General features: G+C 46.0%; 1 protein-coding gene and 1 long non-coding RNA gene across 2 annotated transcripts in view; both read right to left on the reverse strand.

The window, feature by feature from the left end:
- TRIO (trio Rho guanine nucleotide exchange factor) overlaps positions 1 to 26094 on the reverse strand; it is a gene marked incomplete at its 5' end in the record, with an annotated part of 308650 nt that overhangs the window by 204471 nt on the left and 78085 nt on the right. Inside the window, one exon of the mRNA XM_025043545.1 lies at positions 5012 to 5086. Coding sequence (XP_024899313.1) covers positions 5012 to 5086 — 75 coding nt within the window. The remainder of the gene's footprint in view (positions 1 to 5011; positions 5087 to 26094) is intronic.
- On the reverse strand, positions 196 to 3444 carry LOC112475819. The gene is made up of 2 exons (XR_003044894.1): positions 1979 to 3444; positions 196 to 950 (listed from the first exon to the last, which is right to left on the reverse strand). It is a non-coding gene; the product is annotated as an uncharacterized LOC112475819 (long non-coding RNA).

Below are 26094 nucleotides of genomic sequence, written 5' to 3' on the forward strand. Positions count from 1 at the left end.
GACTGCTCTCTGGAATACGGTTTAAAATCAAACAGCTGGAGCAGGGAAAACAGTGAATAATGACTGTGTATCTAGGGGAGGGGGAAATGAGAATAGATGGATGAATAGTGCTCTTATTTTAAAAGTATGAGAAATCAATCAAAAACTAAAGAAAACGAAAACAAAAACACGCTTCCTATAGGGAAGAGAAGGTACAGGGCGAAAGACGGAGAGAAGCTAGATCTGACTACATGTTATCTTTAACGTTTTTCTTTTTTTTTTTTTTTTTTTTCAGTTTTTTAACATCGGAATGATACACACATTTTACTTAGTATTGAAGCAAAATTAGGTGTTTTTTTTTTTTTTTTAAACCTTAAAAATATAAAGCACGATGAAACAAGTGATCTGTTGTTCCAGTTGTTAGGAACTTGATCCGCAAGGAGAAGAACTACCTTACGTGACCTGAAAGCACAGTGACAGGACAGTGCCCTCCTAGTGGCACGTGCTCCCAGGACGCAGAATGACAGAAGCATTAAATCACATGTGGTAGCTGTGCTGTGATGACAGCACCAGCAACATCGATGTAGGTGAGCAGTTACGTTGATGAGGGCAGGAACTAAGACTGAGCATGAGAAGGAGATGCAAGTACACAATCAAAGAAAACTATCTGCGATCCTAAACTGGAAACTGTATTATGAAGTCATCTCATCTTTTCTCATTAATACACACACACACACACACACACACACATTCTTAGAGACACAGAACCAGTGACTTCACTGGGAACATCAAGCTTCCCTAGCACCCTGCACGGCTCCGCACCAAAGGGACCAGGGAGCTTTAGAGAAATGGCCAACTGCAGATGTGGAGCAGGAAACAGACCTGAAACATCTTGTCAGAGACGCAAAGAGAGAAGCTGTATTACTGTGGTATGTGGATTCAGGAGCCGATCTGAAGATGGGAAATTTGAACTTCATAAGAAAAAACAAACAAACAAAAATGCACAGTGAATTAAAACACACCAAATTATTTAAAATCATGAGCTCGAAATACTAAAAAAATACAAAAACAAAAACAAAAAAAACCCTCAATGGATTTATTAGTCTGAAATACCTAACCATTACTTTTCATTAATCTGAAAACTGGTAAAGGACAATTATCAGTCAGTTATTTATCCTGCTTTTCCTGTATGAACTGTGTTCACAGGGTAACCACAAAACCAATGATGGGACATTTCTCTTCATGGAATATCCAAGTTGATAAATAAAGAAAAAGGATATAATTAGAACGTCACATTTTTGCAACCCTAGTAATATGCTCTCACAGCAACGATCATTAATGAATGCTTAACCAGACTCTCCCAGTGAAGAGCTCTGTAGAATCACCCACCACTGCCCATGAAGGATTTTTGCCTCCTTCCCTGCAAAATCTAAGCTAAGTCTAATCAAGTCTCGTGATTTAGTTGCTAGTTTGTAAGAAATACAGAGGAAGGGGGACCATGTTAGATGACCACCCAGAAAAATCTAATAAAACATAGGGAAATCTGCAGGAGAACCTGGTGTCCTTGTCTAATAAACATAAAGAGGTGGGACAAAAATTCAATGAAGAAGAACTTCCAAATTAAAAGAGGCGTCAGACATATCAACCAACTGTGAAAGACAAATTATGACAAGCAGGGAAATGGGAATATCGACTGGCTTTTTTATATTAAAGAATTACCATTCATTTTTGTCTCAATGGTAGTGTGAATTTTTCTTTATTATTTTTTCAATTACAGTTGACATTCAATGTTATTTTATATTAGTTTCAGGTGCACAGCACGGTGGTCAGACATTTATATAATTTACGAAGCGATCAGTGTGGATTTTTTTAAGCTTATCTTTTAGTGAACTAAAATATTTAGAAATAAATGACATGATATTTGGAATTTACTTCAAAATCATCTACAGTAAAGGGAGGGAGGAGTGAATAGGAGCAGAGGTGAAACAAGATTACTGACGTGTGCCGCAGGTTCATGGAAATCCAGTAAGTCTATTCTCTTCTGTGCGGGATGCTGGAATGTTCCATGATAAGAAAAAAAAAAGTTAAGGGGAAAAAAGTGTTCTTAATCCTGGTAGTTACGAGTTCTTTTGAGGCCCAAACTCTAGTGGTATAGGAACCACACGCAGTGGTTGAAATTATACATGTCATATATCTATAAGATATACAGATGCATGCATGCATGCATGTATGTATGTATGTATACACATACTTGACATTAAAGCTATATTACATTAAATATACACACTGCAAATGTATATAATGCATTAAGTATATACACAATTATAAATATACTACATTAAATGTACATATATATACACAACAGTAAGTAGAAACTACAGGACACTTCTTTTACTGCTCCTTCTGCCTTCAAGCATGAAGTTAGCTATGTCATCTAACCTCATTTAATTCACCCTCTGAATGGAGAAAGTAGTATTTTGTCATCTTACTTAAGTGCAATGAGGATTACTTTTTAGAAAACCTGGAGGTGAGACTGAGGATCGGAAATATTCAAGTTCAAAGAATCCTCATTTAGAGATCTTGATCTGATAAGTATCTATCTCATGGAATCACTGATCTTTTGGTCTTTTTAAAAGCCCTGGCTATTTCACGTAGACTTAATTTACTAAAAGCCACTCGCATGGAGAGCTTCTACAAAAGTACTATAATATTCCAATATTTTAAAAAATGGGGTCGGAGTAGAAAGATTAGCAATTGCCAGACGTGGGGGTGGGGGGATGGGGAACTGGGCCTGGGGCTCCTCGTCGGGGTTGGGGATGAAAACGCTCTGGACCTAGGTGATGGCTGCACGACCTTGTGACTACACTAAAATCTACTGAATTGTATACTACAAAAGGTGGTTTTTATGGTATGCGAGTTATTTCTCAATTAAAAAAAAAACAACATAGGGTCACAGGTAAATTTTTTTTTAAAGTTTCCTCATTCTCTGTAACTTTTCAAAAAAAATTTAGCATGCAAATTGTCATCTGTCTTTAATTTTTATGATATTTTTTTTTTCCTTTCTCCTTCCTAAATGAGATCACAGCAAGCCTAAGGCGATCAGCAGTCAGCTCACGCTAACGCGACTTGCCAATCTGGTCACAAATTAGGAAGAACTATAAAATTGTGGTGGCACCTACTAACTTCACTTCATTAACACAGCTGGTAAAGTCCTGCAGGCTCTCATATTTTAAAACCATTCTGTACCAATTTGTTGCAATGCGAAACCGCTCTCCCCACTCAAGATACCCAGCTTTAATTAACCCTGCAGAATTTAAGGTTTTCGTAAAGATTTATGATAAACTCTGAGGACTGCTGATTTTATTTCTTCAATTAATTAAAAGAGAAATCATTTTTGTTTCGATAGGAACTTACATAAAAATTCCATCTAATAACATATTCTGTTTTAAATGCCTAATAAATGAATGAATACAAATGAAAACCATCAGTCTAAACCTTCCGCTGTTCCTTGCATGCCTGTCTCCAGGAGCTTAACAAAAAAGGCAGCAGAAAAGCAAGAAATTTAGGAAGGAAAGTGGGACAGAAGGAGCAAGTGCTCTCCTCACAGACACAAACTCTAAAATGAAAACCTGACGAACACGCGGGATCGGTTTTCTTTAAGACTTTCTTACTGATACCTCTCATACGTATGAGCAGAGCTTTTTCATTATTATTAACTTTAAAATCCACCTGTAAACTACGACGTCAGGAACTCACCAGACTAGCACGAGTCCATATTATGCAGTTTGTCAGCAAAAGATTAGAAAATAGCAAAGGCTACTTCTGACACAGTGAACCACAAGCCAAGTGTTTGTTATTTTTCATTTGTTTTTAACCACATATTCCCAACAGCATAAAGCATCTTCTTCTTTTCACGAACTTCGTACACTCTTCTGTGAACCTACAAACGCGTTCGTTTTACTTCAGCAAAATATCAAATGGTGTTTAGTAGGGGCCGAGAACTACTGCCAGATAGAAAGAGAGGGGAGAGTAATGAAAACACCATAGGAAGCTGCACCCTAAATATGTGCCAGTCCCACAGGCCAGAAGGACACACGCAGCATATAAAAGCAGCGAACAGTGTTAAATTCAAAATAAAACGCTTTCAAGAGAAGACATCACATCAGCATAGTATGACCAAGAACGATAAAAATTTATCAAGGGAAACATCCAGGAGCAGTGCCTTAAAGCATGAGACAATGGACACATTCACTCCTTGCTAAAACAGAGCAGAAAACTCTTGCAAACCTTTGTACTGGAACAAATGGACTAGTGCCCAAACGGTATAACACCCAGGGGCTATTCCGTTCATACAGGAGGGAGCCAAGGAGACGACCCAAAAAAGCCCTAAAGCTGACCCTCTGTGTGCAGAGAAGAGGGCAGTCAGGTGCCCCCAAGCCTTCCAGCCTGTCACCACACTGCCAGAGGCCCAGGCGCCCCAAGGACCAGGTCCTACAGGTAAGGGGAGGACCCAGCTGGTAGAAGATCACTGGGGCTTTCACGGTCCATCGCAAGGGTTCTAGGACCAGAGAGGCCAAAGGAAGAGATGTCATGGACGTGAGGGCTTTCTCACCTCCCAAAGGAGGGAGCCACAGGGAGGTACAGAACACAAGAAACCACGGTAAGAAATTCAGGACCTGTAGACATACAGTCACATTCCCACCACTTTTGCTGAGATGACAGACTTTTTAAAAAAATCAGTTGTTTTACTTAACTGATCGGGGCAAAAGCCAAAAGTCTGTTGAGCCACAGACACCGGCATATTTTAATCACCAATGCTAACTGGCTTAGGATGTGCCTGCTGGCTAAAAGAAAATGCTCTGGGAACCAGTTTCTCAGGAAAATGCTTTGAGGATAAAGCAGTTAAAAATCCACCAAAATGCCAATGCTTTTGTGTATGGCAGGTGAGTCAGTTTATTATTTCAGACTCTCATACTGTGTCAGAAGCAGTTGGAGAAACAAAAAAAAAAGGCATTCCAAAGTTAAACGTTACCTGAAAGGTATGCAACTTTTTCCTTTAAAATTGGTAAAACATCCATAGCTTTCATCTCATCATTTTTTCGAAACCCTGAAATACAGAAGGAAAAAACAAAATTACTAGGTTGCTTGAGTTACAGTTAATTTCTTAACGATTCTATCCAATGCAAAAAAGAGCAGCTTTCTTCACGCCCATTAAATCAACTCTTGAATATATCTGAAAACATTTGAAATCTACAAAGGGAAGTCGCTGGTCACAGCGTTAGCTTCTATTTTAATGCCAAGCAATGATGTGCACACAGACCCAGAGGCTACTGTACCCAGCTGGCTCCCAGCCATTTCTAACAATAAGAATCCGGTCCCCAAAAGACAGGTCATGAAATCGGTCCAGACCATTTCAAAAATCTTCATTCTAATCTTACAAATTAATGTAAATAAATACTAGCAAATAAAGCAGCAACAGTGTTTTTTAAAAACTATTTGTAGCATACTAAAACCTCTAGGGGGAGCTCAAAGCCGCATCTTACCAGACTTTAGAGTCGTTAAAAATACACAGTGGCAGAGAGGACAGAAGAGATTATAAATAGCTGGGGACTGGCCACAGCTCCCTCTTGGCTCTGCCCTTCCAGGCTTTCTGTGTCATGCCCCCCTGGAGGAATGTCACTGGTTAACATGGTAAGATGGCCCAGTGCCACCTGCTTCAGAGGGTGGCAAGGCCCTCATCTCACTGCAAACCAACTCTCCCCATGGCCCTCAACACCTTAGAGGGCCAAGTGGGGATCTCATGGAAAGGTCACACGCAGCACACAGTTCAGGCCAAGCCAACGTCCATCTAACCAAAAGGAATTCTTGTAGCCCACACACGTCTAGCCCAGCTCACCAGGGCGAATGTCCACATGGGGGTTAGGGGTGAAAAATGTTCACACTCATAACACCTCAGGATATTTCTCTTGGAGGTCTCTAACAGATCATCTGTGCTCGAGGATATTGGCCATACTCATCAAAACCATAACTATCGTTATTGGCCGAGCAATTTCTAAAAAAAAAAGACAAAAAGTGCTGTTCGTTTTTGTATGTTTTTGCCAAAATAGTACAAGAGAAGCATCCAGAAAGTTAGCTTGGTCACACAACCAACGCAAAACGTAGACCTGGAATTAGAAAGTAAATGAATTGAGCCTGCGTAGCTCCTACTGGTCCAGCCCAGCCACAAACTAAATCTACAGAACACAACGATCTCAAGGCGCCGGAGAGCGACCAAATGCAAGGAGAGAACGTGGAAAGAGGGAATTGCTTTGCCCGCACCTCCCAGACGAGAGCTTTGAGCCTGAGGACAGGGCCCAGTCTAAGCCACGTGGAGCTGCTAAAACAAGAAATAGGACACAGGTCAGGGCGACGTCAGCAGCTGAAACTGAGCAATCACGGAAAGGAGAAGGGGAGCCCCAAATTCTGAGTATAAACTTGGCCAAGCCTCTGGCTGTCCCCTGAGCCTCATACGCGCAGGGAGGGCAACGTCTAGGTTCAAGTCGAGGCAGGAGAGTTTGTAGCCTGAGTCTCACCCAGTTAGCAGCCTGCTAAAGCAAACAAAGTCAGCACCTTTGAGAGGAATATAACAGAACCCAGTCTGCACAGCACAGAGGCAAAGAATGACTGAAATAATGGTGTGATTGCATTAAGTAAATCTCTCCTGTCCACAGAACATGTCCTAAGAACCCAGTTTAAGGGGAATGACAATGACTGACAATCGCCAGGGACTTTGCATAAAGACAGCAGCAAACACATCCTGATGAGGACCCTGAGGTCCAGGAGGCTTCGTGACACTAACCTGGTCAGCCATGAAAGGGCTCAACACAACCCAGGCCACCGGCTCACCAGGCCGTATTGTTTTCCAGCGTATCACACTTCACGCTGGCAACCCACCAAGCTTATGAAACAGTGGCTGTTCATAAAAAGCAAAACAAGAGCCAAAGGTTCTGCAATTTCATCCTTAAGGCTCCTTCAAAACTCTTGAATGGATGCAGTCTAGTCTCAGCAATTCACTGCCCGTCACTGGGTCATTCACTACTGAGTGTGCCCACAAAGACCGATAACATCCCGATTCCATCTGAGGTGGACACGGATGGCAGTAGGGCAAATGCGAAGAGGAACTGGGCACCACAGCAGCCCTGGAGGAGACAAGTTTATAAACACCCACAGAATGAGGCACAGAATGAAAAGTTCCATAAGCAGCACAAAGTGCTAGGGGCCCGGGCAAATGTGGAGGCAGAAGAAACACTAGGAAGGATTAAACCCAATCTACAGAGATTTGAAGAGGATCCCCTTTCTACTGCCAGCAAAGAAAGGGCATGCTTCCTGCCATTCCCACACAGCCTAGGACACCGACGCCCTGCCTAGGACACAGCGATGCCCTCTGAGAAGTGCCACCCACTGCAGTCCTGGCCTCCCACACTCCGGAAACAGGAGCCCACCTGCGGGTCTAGCTCCCTCTCACACAACTCTCAAGGAGAAGGTCCTAATCCCGGTGCCGGTCCCTTGAAAGAGGACTGTGTGACTTACACGATAGTGCCGAAGCTTTCCTGACAGCCCCCGTGGACTCTGAACCACACCTATTCGCTAACGCCTGATGGAGCGAATGATGGAAGCTGGAGCTGCCCGTGCCAGGCCGCCCCACAGGAAGAACGTCGCACTGACGTGGAAAGTGAAGAAAACAGAACTTAACAATGAAAGTCTCAGTCTCCTGTGTCCCACTGTAAAGCCACAGTCTCAGTCCCAAGTGTCTTTAGTTTCTTAAAACTGTGGTGACATTAGCCTATCAATTCCTGAACTACCCTAAATTAAATAAGATTCAGTCTTTCTAGAGGAGGAAAGGCACATGAATCAAAGGCTAAACTGGTGCTGAAATGTGTTATATTTCTTTTGTGACACACGTATATATATATGTCCAAACAAAAACTAGAATATAAATATAAATTCTAAAGTTTTACATATGTTGCATATGTCACAGGAAGAGAGATTTTTTTAAATTAAAATTGTCAACTGAAACTTTTAAAACAAAACAAAAAGAAAAAAAGCAGATCTATAAAACTAACCACACAAAGAAATAGAGGTTGTGGCTATTAGGCAGTCACCTAAGCATTATCTTTTATTGCGTTTCCATTTTAAAAATAATGTACCCAATAAGCAAAAGACTGAAGATGTGTGTATATGTACTAAAGCTAGATTAAATACATCATGTAACTTTCAGTTAAAAGAAGGAAGAACTCAGCCACGAAATATCCTCAGATCAAAAAGGCAGATTCGGTTCCATGCCCTAAAGAACTATTTATGAAAACAGCGTATGTGACCATAAAAAAAAAAAAAAAAAATTTACAAAGAAATGGCTCATGTGCTATTTCAGTGATTCTAGATTACGCTGCAGATAACACAACTCCTACTGTCTTTTCCCCTCATGCACTAAAGGATCTAGCTGTGGCTCCTAAACTTTTGGAACAAACAGATATGTTTAGTGACCACTGACGGAAGCGCACACCTCTCCTCCCACGCTCACAGAGAGGGAAAGGAACGTCACGTGTCCCCTTGGAGTGACGCTTCTAAATCCCAGAACGTATCTCTGTGTCACAGGCCAGGAGTCAGCAGCAGTTTTACTTCCAAGTGTCACCAAGGGAGTTTGAAAATGCCACTAATAGGTGGAAGGGGGTACCACAAAGAGAGTTTTGGTCAAATTCAGAAAGGGCAGAAAAAGATGAGCACCTTGAGAGACGATTACTAATGAAAAGGTCAATGGTCAAAGTTAGAGAACATTTAGTTGTGCCTATTTGTGAATTGCTGTACATCCTCTAAGTACATTCTGCTGCGTGAGACAAAGAAGCCGATGTGAATTCTAAGGAAACGCCAGCCTCAGGAGACAGCCAGCCCAGGCTCATCCGTAGGACAGAGGACGTTTGCCGGGGACGTCCTAAAAGGCCAGCGACAAGTGTTCTCTCAAACCAAGTTCACAAGGAACTGAATCTGAATGTTCCCATGACAAAGTCTGCCACTACTCTAAGATCTTGAGGTTAACATTTGTTGAATGCCACTAAAGAAAAAGAGTTTAGGTTAAAAATTAGATTTTATCGTTAATATAAATGTGCAGTTAGTGCTTAACAATTTCCTCTCCTCTTTCCAGTTTCAAGTTTATACAAATAATACCTTTTCCTAAAACAACTGTATTTGAGTATTTAAAGGTTTTAATATACGCATTTAAAAAATCTCAACTCCAAGGGTCAGCATATTACTTGCCAAAATTGATTCTGCTATCACCTTTTAAATTGCTATTTGGTTCAGCTGCATGTCAATCTGAAGTAAATGTTAAACCCCTGCTCCCGAATTGCTCATATGTCTTTAAATGAGAAGCATTATGTTGCCCATCAAGAAGTTAGTTTTTCTTTCTCTTCCTCTGACTCAGCCTGCTCAGCCAGAGGATGGCTGTTTAGTTTCCTGCTGCATCCCAGATACCCAAGACAGGGCACGACATAGGCGGCTGGATGAATGAGTGAATGAACAGACGGACATGCCTCCCGGGCTCTGTGCCCCCGCTCAGAAACTCCAAAGTTCTTCGGCACTTTCTTTTTTAAGTTGTGAGAGATAAAGCTCGGTGTTGTTCAGATGGCTATTCCTATAGTTTTAGATCCGTAACAAGAAAATTAACCTCTCTTCCCCAAGAGGAAACACTCTGCAAGTTATCATTCAACTACGAAAAATCTTATAGTGGCATCAGTGGTCTGAAACTTCAACCATCTAATGCCTCACTGGTCGGATCAATTTCTCATTTTTCTCCTAAGACTCTGTGAGGAGGTGCTGTATTGTTATTGTTGACAAATACCTTTTGAAGCAAGTCATGGCTGACCAGAATGCTCACTCAATTGGTCACTTCTTGGTGTTAGATATTTTTTTAAACAACAAATAGAAATGACAAGCCCCCAAGATTTTTTACTTAATAAGAAAAAAACATGGAAATATGTTCACAATGAGTAAAAGCTTTTATGCAGTCAGTACATTATTCTAAAAGTTTTTTTTACATTCTGGTTAGAAAAATTTAAGGTGAAATAAATCGAATGAGTTAAAAATGAATCCGATTTTAAAATATTTTAACTAAAACACAGGTTAATTTTTTAACCCCAAATTTCTCTCAGATACTAGTAACTTGAAATTTTATGTAATTCTCAAACTAGTCAGATGAGGCTTTTAATAAAAAGTATTAGAAAAAAGCATAGTCATTTCTTGATCATTTGAGCTGAACAAAATATCTGGTGCCTTGTTCTGAACTGTCTCCCTCACCTCCTGCACTTGGATTTGTCCTTGGAAGACAATCCACAAAACCAACTGTGCTCCTCATCCATTTCAGAAAACACTGTCAGCTGTCCTACTTTGGCATTTACTAAATGGGAAAATGGAAAGTAGGAGAAACTGGGGAAAAAAAATCCTATACTTATAAAAGCACAGGTTGTATTAACAATAAAAAAGTGTTGATTAATAAAGCAGCATTTTGATATAACGAAAGGTACATTAACAGTAAGCTGGAGGGTTACTATTAGTCCCGGGTCTTGGTAATTACCAGATTGTACTCATTAGTGTATTTAGGGGAAACGTGGGCGCGCACGCACCCCTGAACACAAAGAGCGGAGTGATAAATCTCTGCATCAGCGGCGGCGCGCATGCGCATGCACAAATGGAGGTGACGTCACCCTTTCCAGGCAGGCCGGCTGCAGTTCCGACTCCCGGACCTGTCTCTGCAGTGCCTGCAGGATTAGTCACAGATCACAGGGAGCGGCGGTGCGCGGTGGCACAATGTTGTGCTATCAAGGGTTTTAGTAGGGCAAGCACTTAGACTAGTGTTGCACAGGAAAGAAGCATTTTAACTAGCCTGGATCCCTACGACATGTTTAATGAGGCAAAGATAAAAGGTTATAAATCAAATGGTAAAAACGTGTTTTTTACTTATAATTAAAACATAACGCAAACCTTACATCATTTATATATATAACTACAATTCACACATACACAATGTTTATAAAATGCACAGAAAGTGAATTAAGTAGTTACACATCAAGAATATAAACGTGTTCACAGACCACACCACACAGGAATATGAATGGGGTTTTATAGTGCAACATTATAATTTTTACTTATAACCTTTATGGTTATAATAACTGTCAGACTGGTTGATTTATTCCTTCGCAAAATTTTGGAAGCCATTGCCTGTAACATAATACCTTTAAGGAAGAAAAAGCAACATAAGTTTGACTGATTCAAGGTAGATAAGGGCATTTCACCTTAAAATAGCTCTGGTTTTTAATGTCTTGAGCACAAAACACAGGACAAACCAAAGTAACCCCAAAGACTGTAACAACAGAAATATCTTCAACTGTAACATTTTAATGTAAATGTAAATGGAACAATCTATAGAATTTTTAACATTTAATGATTTAATTATGTATTAACTATGCATTACAAGTTAATTAAAAAGCATAATTCAAACCAATGGAAGGGAATATTTCAATAGCCTGAAACGGAGCACTATTATAAAGGGATTCTACCTTCTCACAATCTCATAAATCAAAAAAGAACCCAGTGTGCCCAGATGTACCATTCATCTCTGCATCTCCAGGGACCAGCACAGGGCGAAGTCTATGTGTGTGCCTGTAAAGCTCATCAGAAGGTGCCTCTGGAGGAAGCTCACCTGGCTTGTACTCTGGCACCCTAGTCACACCATCCTAAGCTACATACATATATATATATATACATACATACGCGTGCATACATACGGTTGTGATAATGACCTATTCCAAAAGATTTGCTTTATAAAAGCCGCCGCCTCCCAGGAAAGCTGTTTAGAAACCTAATTTGTATCAAATGAACCACAGTGATACAACTAATATAACTGATCAAATGATCTGATTGCTAGCAAATCAACCCAAGTTCACTACTAAAAGAAACCTTGTTTAATCATTACATCAAATATTTCATACGTTAGCACCCTTGCCATCTATCAAACAAGGAAACATTCTAATGCCCACATAAATTTTTAATGCTGATCACAACCATGTTCTGTAAGATAAAGCTGTTATAATTCTACCTACTGTTTGTCCTTTAAATATATTTTTAATTATTACATAAGATGTAGAAAGATTTTCAAGTACAGAGAAGTAGTAGGAATTAGTGATATGAGAAGTTCTGTGCACTCAGACCTGCTCTGCTAGGGAGCGAGGGAGCCTTGAACATTAAGTGTTAACTACGGTCTTGCTGAACTCTGGGAAAGCAACACACACGAGTGGTCAGTTCTGTGCAAATACTTACTATGGAAAAACCTGGGCCAGAGGGATCAGATCAGAGGAGACATCCCAGAAGATCTAAAGCTCATGGAGGGAGACTGATGGTGGGTGTTGACTGCCCAGCAGGAAACTGCCATCACCAGAAAAGAGGCATCGTGAAGGAGAGGGCACCCGTGTGCCCATGAGGCAGCCATCTCCACCTAGCTGTCTAACTCTGCACTTGTCCTATCCCCACAAATGAGAGTCCTACTGTGTGAGTCCCAGCGCAGTACCTGGCCCAGCAAACCATCCGCCCTATGGCACACCAAGAAGCTGGGCTTCTCCCTGCCCTCTGTCCTCTCGTGCACTCCTGCAGACGTGATTTAACCAGCGCCATGTCTGCCCGGCCCTTGTCCACCACATCTCTCATGGGGGTTATTCCGGCAATCCCCTGATGGAGGTTTGTGACTCTCTGATCCATTCAGCCCCTCCCCTAAACACACATTCCATCGCTTCACTCCCCTAAAATTCTTCAATGGCTCCTCAGTGCCCTTAAATAAAGCCCAAACTCCCTGACATGCACGAAGACCCTCGTGATCTGATGTCTGCTTACCCCTGCAGCCTCGCTAGCTCCCCGTTCATTATCCTAATCCACAGCCACTCCAGGAATCCTGATCACCAGCAGGTAACACACGCCCTCGCTCGCCACCGAACGAACCACACACTGTTCTCCCGCCAGCCTGAAACACCCCTTACTGTGTGTGCGCACACTTACACTCACCCACGCGCCCTTCACCCTCCCGGCTGACTCAGGCCAGAGCCACCCTTCCTGGGACGCCTAGCCCAGCCCCCACTGCTGGGTCGGACCGCCCATCCTGCACTCCCACAGCATCCTGAATCCCTGTCGTGCTGCATGCTAATTACCTAACCACACATCCGTGTCCCCCATTAGGACACACACTCCGTGAGGGAAGGGACTGTCCGGTGTCACTGCATGGCTGCAGTGGCTGCCTAGCAGGGTGCCATGGAGCCCGGAGCTTCATACCTAGCTAGTTACACCTCGAGGTACACGTGCTTTGAGCAGCTGGAAATTTTCAGGGGACGCCTCGGACGTGGAGTTCTGATCAAAGTGTCCCCCTCGTCGCCACAACAGCGCAAAGCAACGGACCTGCTATGCGCACCTGCTGTGCGCGCTCGTTTTGAGGACACCAAGGTGACTGACTGCGTTAGGTCTCTGTGTACCAAATTCACTGACTGGTATATAAAATTGCATTACCTTATGCTTAATCTATACTTAAAGTAGGAAAGGTTTATGTTAAGATTTTTACGATGTAATAATTAAAGTTATTTTCTGCCCCAGCCACTCTCCCTGATTAATTATTAAAGGCTTCTCTGAGGGGAAGAGTATGCTGTGATTTAAGAGAAAAGCATTTGGTGGCTTCTCGCCCCACCTCTCAACCACCTAAAGGAATGCAGAAATGATTTTTAAGTGAAGAACAGAAAAGTTACTTCCATTTGGATTTAATTCCGACATACACTCATTAAAAAGATACATCTTTAATAACATCAAAGTATTTGGCAGAACTTTCTACTACCCAGTCCTTGATGCAGCTTAGCGCTGCATTTTTAATCACTTGGCCTTCATAGGAGACGTACTTAAACACGGGGCTCTCGTAAGCCCTGGAAATTTTCTCCCTAAATGGCATGTTTCTGATTTTCATAAACGTGCATGAGAGCAACAGCAGCCTTAACAATGTATGTAAAACGAGCAAAGTCTGGACAAATAAGTGTCTTGCAAATACATGTACTGTTATTTATAAAAGAGATGTAGATATTGCTATGACTAATTAGACAAATCCATCTGAAAGTGTTACTTTGTCACTGACACTTTGTATCAGTCACTGGCACTGACACTAAGTCCCTGACATAACGCAGGCTGTTCCAGACCATTCTGAAAAGGTTGGACAACATTTACTGTACAGGTTAAAACCACAAAGCACAGAGGCGAATAACAATATAAACAACATACTGAAAGATCAGCACTCATGTTTTAATCATGAGAAATCCAGGTGACAGCTTACGGATAGCTAACCTGCTTCGCTTTGACAATCTTTTCTTCATCTTTTCTGAATGTATCAGAAATACATCTGCAGTCCATTGTGACACATCTGATGCCTGAGGACACAAGCTCCATTGTGACACATCTGATGCCTGAGGACACAAGCAGGAGCAAGCTCAGTCCTGTCCTTCAGATGCTTACTGACCAGCAGAAGACAGAGCCCGGAACAGTATTACAATCCTGGGGGGAGCAATTCTGTCACCACTAAGGACAACTCAGAAAAGGGGAAGGGGGTGCTTCCTAACTTGTTTGTTTTTTGAGGCTTAACAGCGAGTGTGACCTACAGCTACATTTGAAGTTTTCTTCTAGAACCTCTATTTGGCATAACAAGATTTGACTGCTCAACAAGTGTGTGAGCCCTGAGGCCATGCTGCTGGGAGAAAGGCCAGCTTGGCTCCCGTCACAGATAATGTGTCCTGTTTTAAGATTACACCACGAGGCCAACCTCAGCCTCTAGGTCTCACTGGCTGTTAAGGTTAAAGCAACTTCTTTTGCTGGAGGTAAGTCAGATGGCTGGTGTCCTGCCCAACCCTCATTTCCCAGCAGGGGAAAAAAAACTCTAGTAAAAAGGGTCCTATTCGTTTACTTTCCAGTTAAATTCCTAGTAAGAAACATAAACTACAGAAAGGGTTGAGAAAAGTAACGCGTCTGCTAATGGGAAACACTAAAAGAGAAACTCATTTCCATCCTCTACCTGCCTCTCCTACCTCCTTCTGCATACATGCGGATTTGTTAAATTGTGTTTATTACACAAAATAATTTAGATATACTGATGGAAAAACACATTTTGACATAAAAATGGATTTACTGTGAACTGGCTCATCTCCCGCTTGGTATTTTTATGCATATTCTTTGGAGAGGAAAAAGGATGCAAATTCACCTGGTGAAGAGGACAGAGATGTCTGAGAGGACAGGGACCCTCTGGGAGGAGGAGGGCAGCTCGCTGGGGACCAGTGAGTGACCTTGAGATTACCCGCCCCCGCGTCTCTCCCTTGACTCAAGGTCGAGGTGGGAGGTAAAGAGCAGAGGCCAGCACAGGCCCAGCACAGGCCCAGCGGAGCGCGGCACGAGTGCTCCAGCAGGGCCGTGACCCTCACAAAGGTGAAGCCGCTCCTACTGTGTGGCCTCATAACTCACGCATCGCCCCTCCCGGAGCAGTGCTGACATGCCAGGGGCTGGGATGACGGTGTCAACTGGGCCTGTGCTGAGGTCGCAGGGCCTCCCCCAGCTATGGGTCCTGCAGGGACTAACCATGGGAGGTCGAGGGAAGGCGGAGGCCGAACTCTCCCGCTGGCTGACTTCTGCAGACCCACCCTGCTGTGCCCAAGCTGAGTGCCCGGACTCAAAGCTGTAGGCCTTGGAGGCTGGGGATCTGCTTTGCTCTCCAGAGTCTCTAATTGCTAAGTTAGTATCTTACCTACTAGGAAGCCCACGGAACTTCTTCCCCCAAATTAATGAGTATAGAAATGCAAATGGCAATGTGCTAGGGACAGGTCAAGTGAGGTTTGTGGTATTCATTCTCCAGCTCAGGCACCTGCAGGACGTCTGCAGTCAGTATCCGCACAGAGTCCTAAATCCACCTGCCCCCCAGGTGCTTATGAAACGCAGAGGACACAGGGCTGATTACAGGCAACTTCCTTCCAAGGGAAACAGACACAAGAAGTGTGAAGAGGAAGCGACGCCTCAGCTCCACCAGCATCACGGTTCACACACGTCACGTGACAGCAAGTGCCCCAACTCAGAACAAAACTTGCTGTTCAGGCACCGGTGTGTCAAGCAAGGAGTCGGAGCTGGAACCTGGCTGCCTGGTCGGCCACCACCCAGCGGGGGAGCCACGGCTAAGCGCCCAGTCTCCACGCCCTTGTTTCCTCATCTGTAAAGTGGGACCCCCAGAACAGCACCCCACAGAACTGACCAATGAAGGGCGCTTGGAGCACCCCACAGAACTGACCAATGAACGGCGCTTGGAGCACTGTTAGACCACTGGCAGCTGAGAACGCAGCTCATTCTTAGATGTTCACATTTGTAAGTGTTTTCAGTAGATGGATTTGGGGGAATTTCACCCATTTACCTACATTTAAGAGATGCATCTTGACTGAAAAATAAAGAAGAATAGAACTGAGACATGTAGTTATTGTCAAAAGCCATGGAAAAAAATACTTATTTTAAAAATCAAAAGCCGTGATAAATTAACCTTGGCAATTTCCTTCTCCCAGGACTGACTAGAAATTATTTAAGGAACTAAAAGGCAACGCAAATGTCAGAACATTCTTTTGCCTAAGAGTCTGTCACACTCCCCCAACCCTAGCGTAACTCACTCATACCTGAGCATTCCTGGGGTCCTGCTTAGCCTGTTTCGTTTATGGAAAGGGGCAAATCAGAACCATATTGGAAATGAAAACAGAAAAGCCAAAAAATCACCTGAAGGGAAACATTTTTTTGGAAGAGCTCACCTCCTCTCACTAAAATGGTGTCAACAAAAACTTCACTAACCCCAAAAAGTGCTCCCTTTCGGGCTGACATCTTTGCACTTCATGCCCCGTTGTCCACTGGAGTAGGATTCCTTTTCTCCCACTCTGAAGCGGGAAAGGAGGGGGTGACAGCTGTGCTATTACCACAGGCAGCTTCGCCAGCCGGAACTTGAGCTTGCTGGGCCCCCCGGACCTGGTGGAGATGCCAGGATGTGCCGGTTTGGTGCCCGGAGGAAGAAGGGCGGCAGGCTCGCACGTCCGGGCGCGGCCCCTGCCACCAGGGTCTGTAACCGACAGGAGGTCGCTCTCTACCCTGCAAAGCGACCTGGCTCAGGCCTCAGTCAGAAGGCACAGGCAGATCCCCCTCATCTGCCATCGTCTGTCTTTCTAATACGCGCTCCTCTCTCATTTTAACAGATGATCGAGAACAGACAGGACACGTGGTCAACAATGAAATGAGCAGCTAGTCGTGCTGTTCAAAAAGATGCTGGCCTTGGTACAAACTGTCCGTGGCTGCCACACCCTCGGCCCACCCTGGTGGAGGCAAAACTCATTCGAAAATAAGTGTTTAAAGCGGTGAAAAACCACACTAAGTTTTCCTCCTTCAGTGTCCTGCGAAAGCAAGTGCGGTTCTGGGGAGCAGGACACCAGCCACTGCCACGGCAACACCTCAGCACCTCACGCAGGACAGGTGATGATGCCATTATGGAAAACGACTTCTAAGAGCCCTGACGGCTTTGAATACCCAATTATTCGCTTCATGGTGAAACACAAGGCTTTTAAACCAATTTTCTAATTCTTTCAGCTACTAAAATGAAAGCCCAAGCAAAACAGGCCTCAGACTCAGAAGAGAAGGCCGGCTGGTCCGCGTGCAGGTGTGCCGTATCACCTGCGCGAGGGTGAAATCACCATCCTACTGAAGACCCCGAACACCGCCAACACTTAGAAGCCTCCTCCACGCGCTGCCTGACGGCCCCCGCCACCTGGCTCCGGATACAACCACCAGGGTTTTGGGATAACCATTCCGGGCTCTTCTTTTTAGTTTTGCCATTTACGAATCTGTTGCCATATGACATTGCTCCGTCTGCTCGTCTTTGAGTCTCCTATGAAGGTAATCATTCCACACGCGTTCTCCTGTGACTTGTCCCCAGTTTGGATGGTTCATCTATCCGCCTTGATGTGCACGCTGAGCTGTGTTTAATGCTCCGTTCTGTGACGACACCACGAACTTGTTTCTGCAATCTTGTTAATGGACGTTTGCTGTCTCCCATTTCTGCTATTATAAAGTGCTGCCGCCATAAACAGCCCTGGCCACGTATCCCAGAATACACTTCCAGAATGTTCTCTAGGCCCAGGAATAGGCCGGGGGTGGGAGGGAATTGCTGGGTCAGAGTTTACACACCTTTCAAGTTTATGAGGTGATGCCAAATTGTTTTCCCAAATGGCTAAACTCCACATCCTCTCTACAGCCTGTACTGTCTCTCAGATAAGTCTATGAATAGTTTTTAAGGAAGCAACCATTACATACCTTTTACCAAAATGACTTAAGAAGAAAACAAAGCAAGTATATTAATGGGCAAGAGATTACTTTGCAATTAATTTTGGGTTCGAACCTCTCTGAGCTAATAGAGCAGTGAAGTGGATTCTCGCGTTTGGCTCTGAAACTTTGAGACTGAAAGAACAGGATGCCCCAGATGCTTCCCCTTCTATTCCGATCTCAAGCGCATTCCTCTAACAGTTCCTCGTCTTTAAGACTCCCCGAGAAGAACTGCCAGAAAGGAAGTGCCGTGGATCCGGCAGAAGCACCGTTTCTGAACTCCCAGCGGCCGGGTCCCCAAATTCATTAGTAAGTCGCTGTTCCTCGGTGTCAGGAAGGGGCTTCCCCACAGAGACGGCACGGCGGGCTGGTCTCGGGGTCTCAGGGTTCCCGCAAAAGCCCACTTCACACACAATAACCCACCCACGCTGCTGGTGTGGGCTGCAGCAGAAACGGGAGCGAAAACCACAACCTTTCTCCGGGGAAGATGGAGCCCAGGCAAAGGGCTGACCACGGCCCTCGCCCTCCCCGACCTCCTTCCCACTGCCGAGCCCTCCTTCCCCAGGCTCCCCACACTTCAGCCCCCTGACCTCTAACACTGAGAGTGCTTCTCCAAGGTTTCGGTCTCGAGACCCCTTTCTTTACACACTTAAAAATCACTGAGTGTCCGAAAGAGCCTGAGAAAACATCACTACACACTTTGGAAAGAAGGAGAGCGAGACGAAGCTGAGACTACGCAGCAGCAGGTCCTTCGATGGCACTTTGTTCAACATCACTCCGTGACAACATTAACGAGGCTGCAGGAACTTTACTCCTGTTTCCATCCATCAGCCTCTGGTAAAGCTGGTCTCACTCTACACTGCTCCACCCAAAGTCGCAGAACCGATTGACGACGTTAGGCGAGGACCTGCGAGGACTTGCTGCACTTGCTCATGTGACAACGGCTTTAACTCGCGGAGCCCCTGAAATGTTCTTGGGGAGACCCCGGGGTCCCGGAACCACACTTAGAGAACCACTGCCTCAAGCAAACGCCTGGTCACTAAAGAATTTTACTACGTGCTCGCGATCACCAATTACAAATGTATTCTTGTTACATTACATAACCCCGAACAGACATTCGAAAATCAGCTGTAAACAAATATGTGTAAAAAGACTTTGAAACTTTCTTCCGCACTCAGGAGCTCGAGGCGCACACGCCCTAGGCGAAGACGGAGCCCCTGCCCTCCTTGAAGCCAGCATCTCTTTTCTTCAGCCAAGTCCCTCTGAGCTACCATCGTGACAGGACCGTGACAGAGAAGCGTGCACCAGTGATCCTCGTGCTGATGTAGAGCGCGCTTCCTTGATCAAATGAATGGCTACTCGTCATTCCAGGGCCAGGCTCCCCAGAGAGGGAAACGGAGCAGTGTGTATGGCTGAACCCCAAGCCCAGGAGCCCTGAGTGTACAGGCCAGTCTCGCGAGAGTCTGCCTAGGGGTCGGCGCCCCTACCCTGCACCTGTCACCGCTCCCCCCACCACGCGCTGGGCAGACGCAGGGAAAGCTGCACATCTGCCCAGGCTCAGAACCCTGGTCCCTTCGCTCCTCTGCCCGTGCACCCCAGGACCACAGCTTCCGGTTTAGAGACAGAATGAAGCCAAGCCGACTCTGCTTCATGCGCAGACCACCCAACCAGAGCCGCGGAATTCGGATCTGGAAAGGTCAGTTTTCCAGGAATGTTCGAGGAACGATTTAATCGTTTCCTGAGCTCTCCTGTCATCTTTGTTCTTCCTACGGGAGGGGGCAGAAGGCGTGGGGTGCCCCCTGAGAGGTGCGCCTTGGAATAGGCCCTACATCAAGAACAGAGATGAGTCCCTCAGAGACGCAGGTGAGGCCACCTGAAGAACCCAACCTGCAGGCTAATGATGAATATGTGCATATGTTGGAGGCGAAGGAGGGCAGAGGGCAGGCAGCCTGGCCAGGTGGCCTCCGGATCAGGCAGCAGCAGGAGAGGCAGGAGAGGCGGGAGAAAGGACTGGATGTAGAATGACCACACGCGGAAAAGCAATTAGAGCTGTCAACAGACGTGATGGAAAAGCAACCGCCCCAACGTACAGAAAATGCCTCCAAAGAGTCTCGCAAAAAACGATGCTTAATTTTTAATGAGACAAAGTCTTGAGCATGACACAAAGTTACCACGACCGAGTATGCAGTCAGAAAGTGACCTTCTGCTTTCGTAAACAAGTACAAACCAAACCAAACTAGTGTTTATTTTTATTTCAGCGTCTTATTTTACAAGATCTGATTAAGGCTTGGGAAGGACACCTTTATAAGGTTGGCTCTTCAGAATCCTGTGCTAAGGCTTCACCGTCATCTCACGAATTGGCCAAAGAGACTCAAGTGCCTGGTGTAAAACCACGTACCCAGTGAACAGAGGTGCCGACCACGGTGGCTGTCCCCAGACCCCCTGGTCCCAAGCTCTCGGCCTCAGCTCACCTTCTCACCAAGAAAAGCCAGGTTGTGTGATACGAACTCACTTGATTTTCTCCTCCACGTTCAAACACCTCTACCGCTAACTGGCCTCCTGATTTTGGAGAAGAAACAGACACCGTCTTTCCCAGAATAACCATGGCTTCTGCTGGCACCTGTTTCATCTACTAATGAGGCCATTCCCACCCCTCACATCTTCCCCGTGCAGATGGAGTCAAAGCCCCAGCCGTCCCCTGCAGGGACAGTCCCCACCTCCCAGGACCCTATGAGGATTCAAAGATGTGACACGTGTAAAGCTCCAAAGTCCGCTCGGCGATCGTGCTCTACAAGTGTCAGCTTGATCGATGAAAGGGCACCACAGCTCCGGTCCCCGCCACCCAGTCCCAAGCCTTCAGAGGGATTGTCCCAGCTTGAGGGGCAGCAGGGCTGCACGGTGGCGGGGAAGAGGGAGCCACCAGCCAAGCACGATGGGAGTGAAGACGGCAGTACCGACCAGGGCTCCCCTCAACTGCCCATCTCCGCGATCTCCAAACTCCCCAAATAATGAGGCACTTTTCAGAAACTGGGATTAAGGTGCTATGATTGTTCTTTATACAGGAGTTAAGCTCTGTCACCGTAGGGACAGCCCATAAATGCTGATCAAAAGTAGAACTGGGCACAGCTTACAAGAAGGTCCCCAGAGGCGTGGGACCCCCATAGCCAAGGAAGCCTTGTAAATGCTTAAACATTACGGTAGCAGCACCTAACTAACCACTGCAATGACATCACCCAGAGAGCCAGGCAGCACAGTGCAAAGCTGTGTTGGTGTCATTAAGCCTCACAGGCTGGGGACTCACACACCCAGAGACTTCTAACAACCAGCAAGAGAATCTCCAGGGTCGCTTAAGGAGCAAAAAGGCACCAAACCCAATCTTTCCTTTAAAGAAAAAAAATCAGCGAGCTCAGATGCAGAGTGCCCCTAGCCCGGCTCTGCCTCTGCGGCAAGGCGGCCCCCCTCCCCGGCCATGGTCCCCTCCCCTGGAACGCTGCGTTTCCGAAGCTGCTGGTGGATCTACCGAGCCAGTGCAGGCAAGTGTTTCACCCGGAGCCGAACAAACAAGGGTGCAGTACAGCGAATACTGCCCTAGCCAACAGATGCGTGCCGGCCACGGAGGAAGGACACCACAAGGCAGCACGTGGCCGTTAAAAAAGACGCGCTTCTGGGTACACACCACTGAACGTGGAACCGTCTCCCTGTCAGCCCTCTCGAGTACAGCCCAGGTGAGCTGCTGCCAGAACTCAGAGAAAGCAGTAGAAGGGGAAAGCCCCGGCTGTGAGCGTTTCACCCCGAATAAGGAGGCAAGTGGTTGCTAATGGCAACAGAGCATCCATCCCCCAATTTTAAATTTATGCACACACTCAGCCTCCATGGTTCTCCACAACGTGCTACTCTGGTCATTTTTTGGCATAAAAAGTCACCTGTGGAGCGCGGAAGCACACGTGTGTGTACCCACAGGTGGGGCGAGGTGCTGCGAGAGAAAGCAGTTCCAAACGCACGGTCCCTCCGAGCTGACAAAGCGCTGGCAGCGCAGAGGTATCCCTGTGAAGACAGTGACGGCATGCTGGCCACGTGGCCACAGCGGAAAGGATTACATCATCTCCTTTGTGCAAAGGCAAACTGTGAGAGAAGCAACTGCCCACCGGTTTAAGTCCCACGCAAGGCTGTGCTGCTCTCGGCTGCAGTTCCTGTTGGTGACAATCAGCCTTATTTCTCCTTTGTGACGAGAATAAAACATGCCCCAAGGACGATAAAATCAAGCAGTGTGGATTCTCTGACAAATTCATATTCATTGCTTCCCTGTGCCTTCTCAAGCACACTGCTTCTTAAGAGAATAATTCCTGAAACTGGAAAGGGAAAAGAACAGGTCTATTCATGAACTAGGTAAGAAAACTGGCAGAATGTTCGTTCATTCTGGATCTGCTTCGCCTTTCCAGCTGTGGAAGGTGCCACATCACTGACTCACGCCGGGCACCGTGTGCCTCCCATGGTAAGACGGAGCTGACAGCCAGACGAGTCTTTAAACCAGCCCTCAGGCAGCGCTATCACCGGGTCCAGAACTCTGCTCTGCTCATTTTAAAATGACTCTACTAAACGGCAAGCCGGGAATTGGCTCAGAATTACATTACCACCAAGATCCCTGCTCACGAAATATATCCTGTGAGCAAAGGTCTGCCCTTCACAGTCACACTGAACCTCACCTTCGGCCTTGTGACAAAGCACTTGTGCCCAGGAGTCTGTCCAGTTGTTGACCCTGACACATGGAAATTAAACTCACAGGAAGGAACAAATGAAGCCTGAGCCACCAGAACACATTCTCTGCAGGGAGTTCCCGCCCCTAAAGCTCAGAAACTTCAGCTGTTTGTCAAGCCAAAGTAATGGCCAGGGTGTCCGCCTCTACGGACGGCCCAGCCTGCAGTGACAGGCGGTCAGCACACGCTCACCCTCACCACGGGCTGAGTGCCATCAGCCTCATGATGACGAGACCGCTCACCCGTGTGTGGGGTGGCTCTAGAACCCAGAAATCAACTAAATCAGAAGTAATGTTCTCTACCTTTCCATTTCCAAGTCTGCTTTACCAAAAAGGCTCTATCTGCTTCTCTGTACACGTCCACCAGAAGCCACACAGCCACCTGAGCCCCAACACACGGGTCATCCTGCAGGACACACGTCCATGTGTGTGACGCATGTCTGTGTGTGACAGACGTCCGCGTGTGTGACACGTCTGCGTGTGTCTTCTAAGAACTCTACCACCAAATTCAGTGCATTTTCCAAAATAAGTTTCAGTTAATCAAGAATTTTTTCAATGCAACCTCTATTTCTGAGTTAATCTATAAAAATGAATTTCTTTAAAGACTAATGTTTTATCTTAATAGGGTGAGGAAACTGTTCACCTAAAGGTGAAAACTGCACGTTAAATTTTCATAGTTCGGACTGGTCTTCCCTAGAGCGCCAAGGCTCACGTCCACACCTCAGAAAACGGAGCACAGCAGCAGAGTCCAACTCGCCGGCTGTGACAGCAACAAGGCACTCCCACTGTCCTGAACTTGGCTCAGGCTGAGGGCAGACAAGGGACGAGCCTGTGCAAGCTGAGGACAGACCCAGGGGCCTCTCTGCAGGGCTTCCGGGGAGGCACCCGCCCTGGGGCGGGAAGGAGAGGGTGGTGAAGACAGCATGGGGTCCTTCCAGCTGCGGGGGTGGGGTGGTCACACACGTTGCTGCTGGGAGCAAAGGCACCGGGGAGAGAGGCCAGGAGGGCAACCTGACAGGCACGGGGCCTCAGCAGAGAGGGACAGAGTGCACCTCCAGGGGAGACCTGAAGGGGAGTGGGAAAAGTCACTGCAGTGTGCCTCAGGGTGTCTAGGAACATTCCAGGTGGCGGGGAGTGGGGGGCGTGGGGGGCGTGGGGATGTCACTGAAGAACCCAAGAGACCGACATATGCAGAGACAGAAACAAGGAGACGGAGCACAAGACAACGGCAGACAGCGGCAGCCCAGGTCAAAAGAGATGCCACCCTTTCCTTTCCCCTGTCCCCAGCCCCAACGAGAGGGGCCAAAAGAAACAAGGGGTGAGAGGTGTGAGTGGAGAGAGAGGAAGAATACAGAGACACTGCCTTTTCTGGTTTGCAGAAATGGGGGGGCGCGTCTGAACGGGGAGGAAGTTGATGAAAAAGTGCCGTTTTGGTTTAGGGTGGCCTAAGTCCCTTAATGCCTAGAGCGAGAACTAGCACCCAGAGAGGACAGACAGCTACAGGGCCTGCCTGAGAAGCTCAGAAGAGGCGGCGACAGGCGGAACGCAGGCCCCCCCACCTTCCGACAGGTGAGTGAAGTGGTGATGTGAGCACGTGCACCTCCCAGCCCTGAACGAGACTAAACCTGACAGTTCCCGCCTAGTTGAATGCCTAGTAAATCAAGTTTTAAATTGAAGAGAAATTAAGTATCGAAACTTTAACAGTGTTGATCTTGTAAGTTTTATATTTTGTTTCTATTTTTAAAAGGCAGTCTGTTTATTTTGAACTTTTATCTTCCAGTTTAAATGGTTTCAAAGAGTACAACAAAATAGCGTTTGTAACCACTTACCAGATGAAAGAAATGGTTTAAGGTGAGCGGTAAAGTAAAATCTACAAGGGATTTAAGTAAATCAAGGGGCTGGATAATGAGTGTTTTTTCTCATTATATCATTATCTAAGAGCTACTTTCCAGGACGACCAAGCGGTATTTAATATACACTCTGTCCTTAAGCAGCTTCTGTCTTAATCTGCTCGGAATAGACACCATGTATTCAAAAGTCAAACAAACAGCCATCTAATCCCACAGCCTGCACCATTTAACCGGAATGGGAATCATTTGACAAAATAGGCTTTAGGAAGGTCAATGCTCTGGCTGGCAACAAAGCCACAGGCCACCAGTTAGTTACACTGAATTCTGAAGCACTGGCCCCAAATATCAACGCCCTGGACGCGCTTCGCCCACTGTCCCCAGGGACCGCTGTGTGCGTGGGGAGACCGCCGTACAGCCCGCTCCGGGCACAGACACGAGGCGGTCCACTGATCCACACACAGCAGCTCTTCCATGCCGAGCCATCGCCCATTCACGGCAGCTGAACTGTCACCAGCTCGGTCCGATGCATACCATCATTAAGCAACGACAAGCACAGCTCCTAAGAAAACAAGATTTTTGTGAGCAGCTGCCACAAACATAATCTAAGCCTTTCTTTTCTTAATTCGAAAGTGGAGGCGGGGGGCAGGGGTGAAGGGACTGCAAGCCCTTCCCGTGAACAAGCGCTGCAGTCACAGGAAAAGACTGAACCGTCTGACAACGGCACACTGATCCCGACCCTATCACACACATTCAGAAAGAATGTTCTAGCTGAAATGAGAAACTGCAGTGGCAGAAGGGCTCAGATTTCTGGGGTGTACTGATGTAGAAATTATGCCAGCATTTTCAACAGGTGCAAATGAGCTTTCACAATAACCTGACTTAAATACCCAGGACAAATGGACACACCACAGAACGGTAAGTGGATGTTAAAGGCTGAGAAAACGTATACAGTTAAGGAAAGAAACTGCCAGCAAACCACAGCCAACATGGTCTCTAACGACCCTAATTATTTCCATGGCACATGTTTTTCTTATACCGTGTGAGAAAAGCAAACCCTAAGAAACACTAATTTTTCTTCTATCC

This window comes from Pteropus alecto, unplaced genomic scaffold, assembly GCF_000325575.1.
Source record: "Pteropus alecto unplaced genomic scaffold, ASM32557v1 scaffold152, whole genome shotgun sequence".
Taxonomy (NCBI): Eukaryota; Metazoa; Chordata; class Mammalia; order Chiroptera; family Pteropodidae; genus Pteropus; species Pteropus alecto.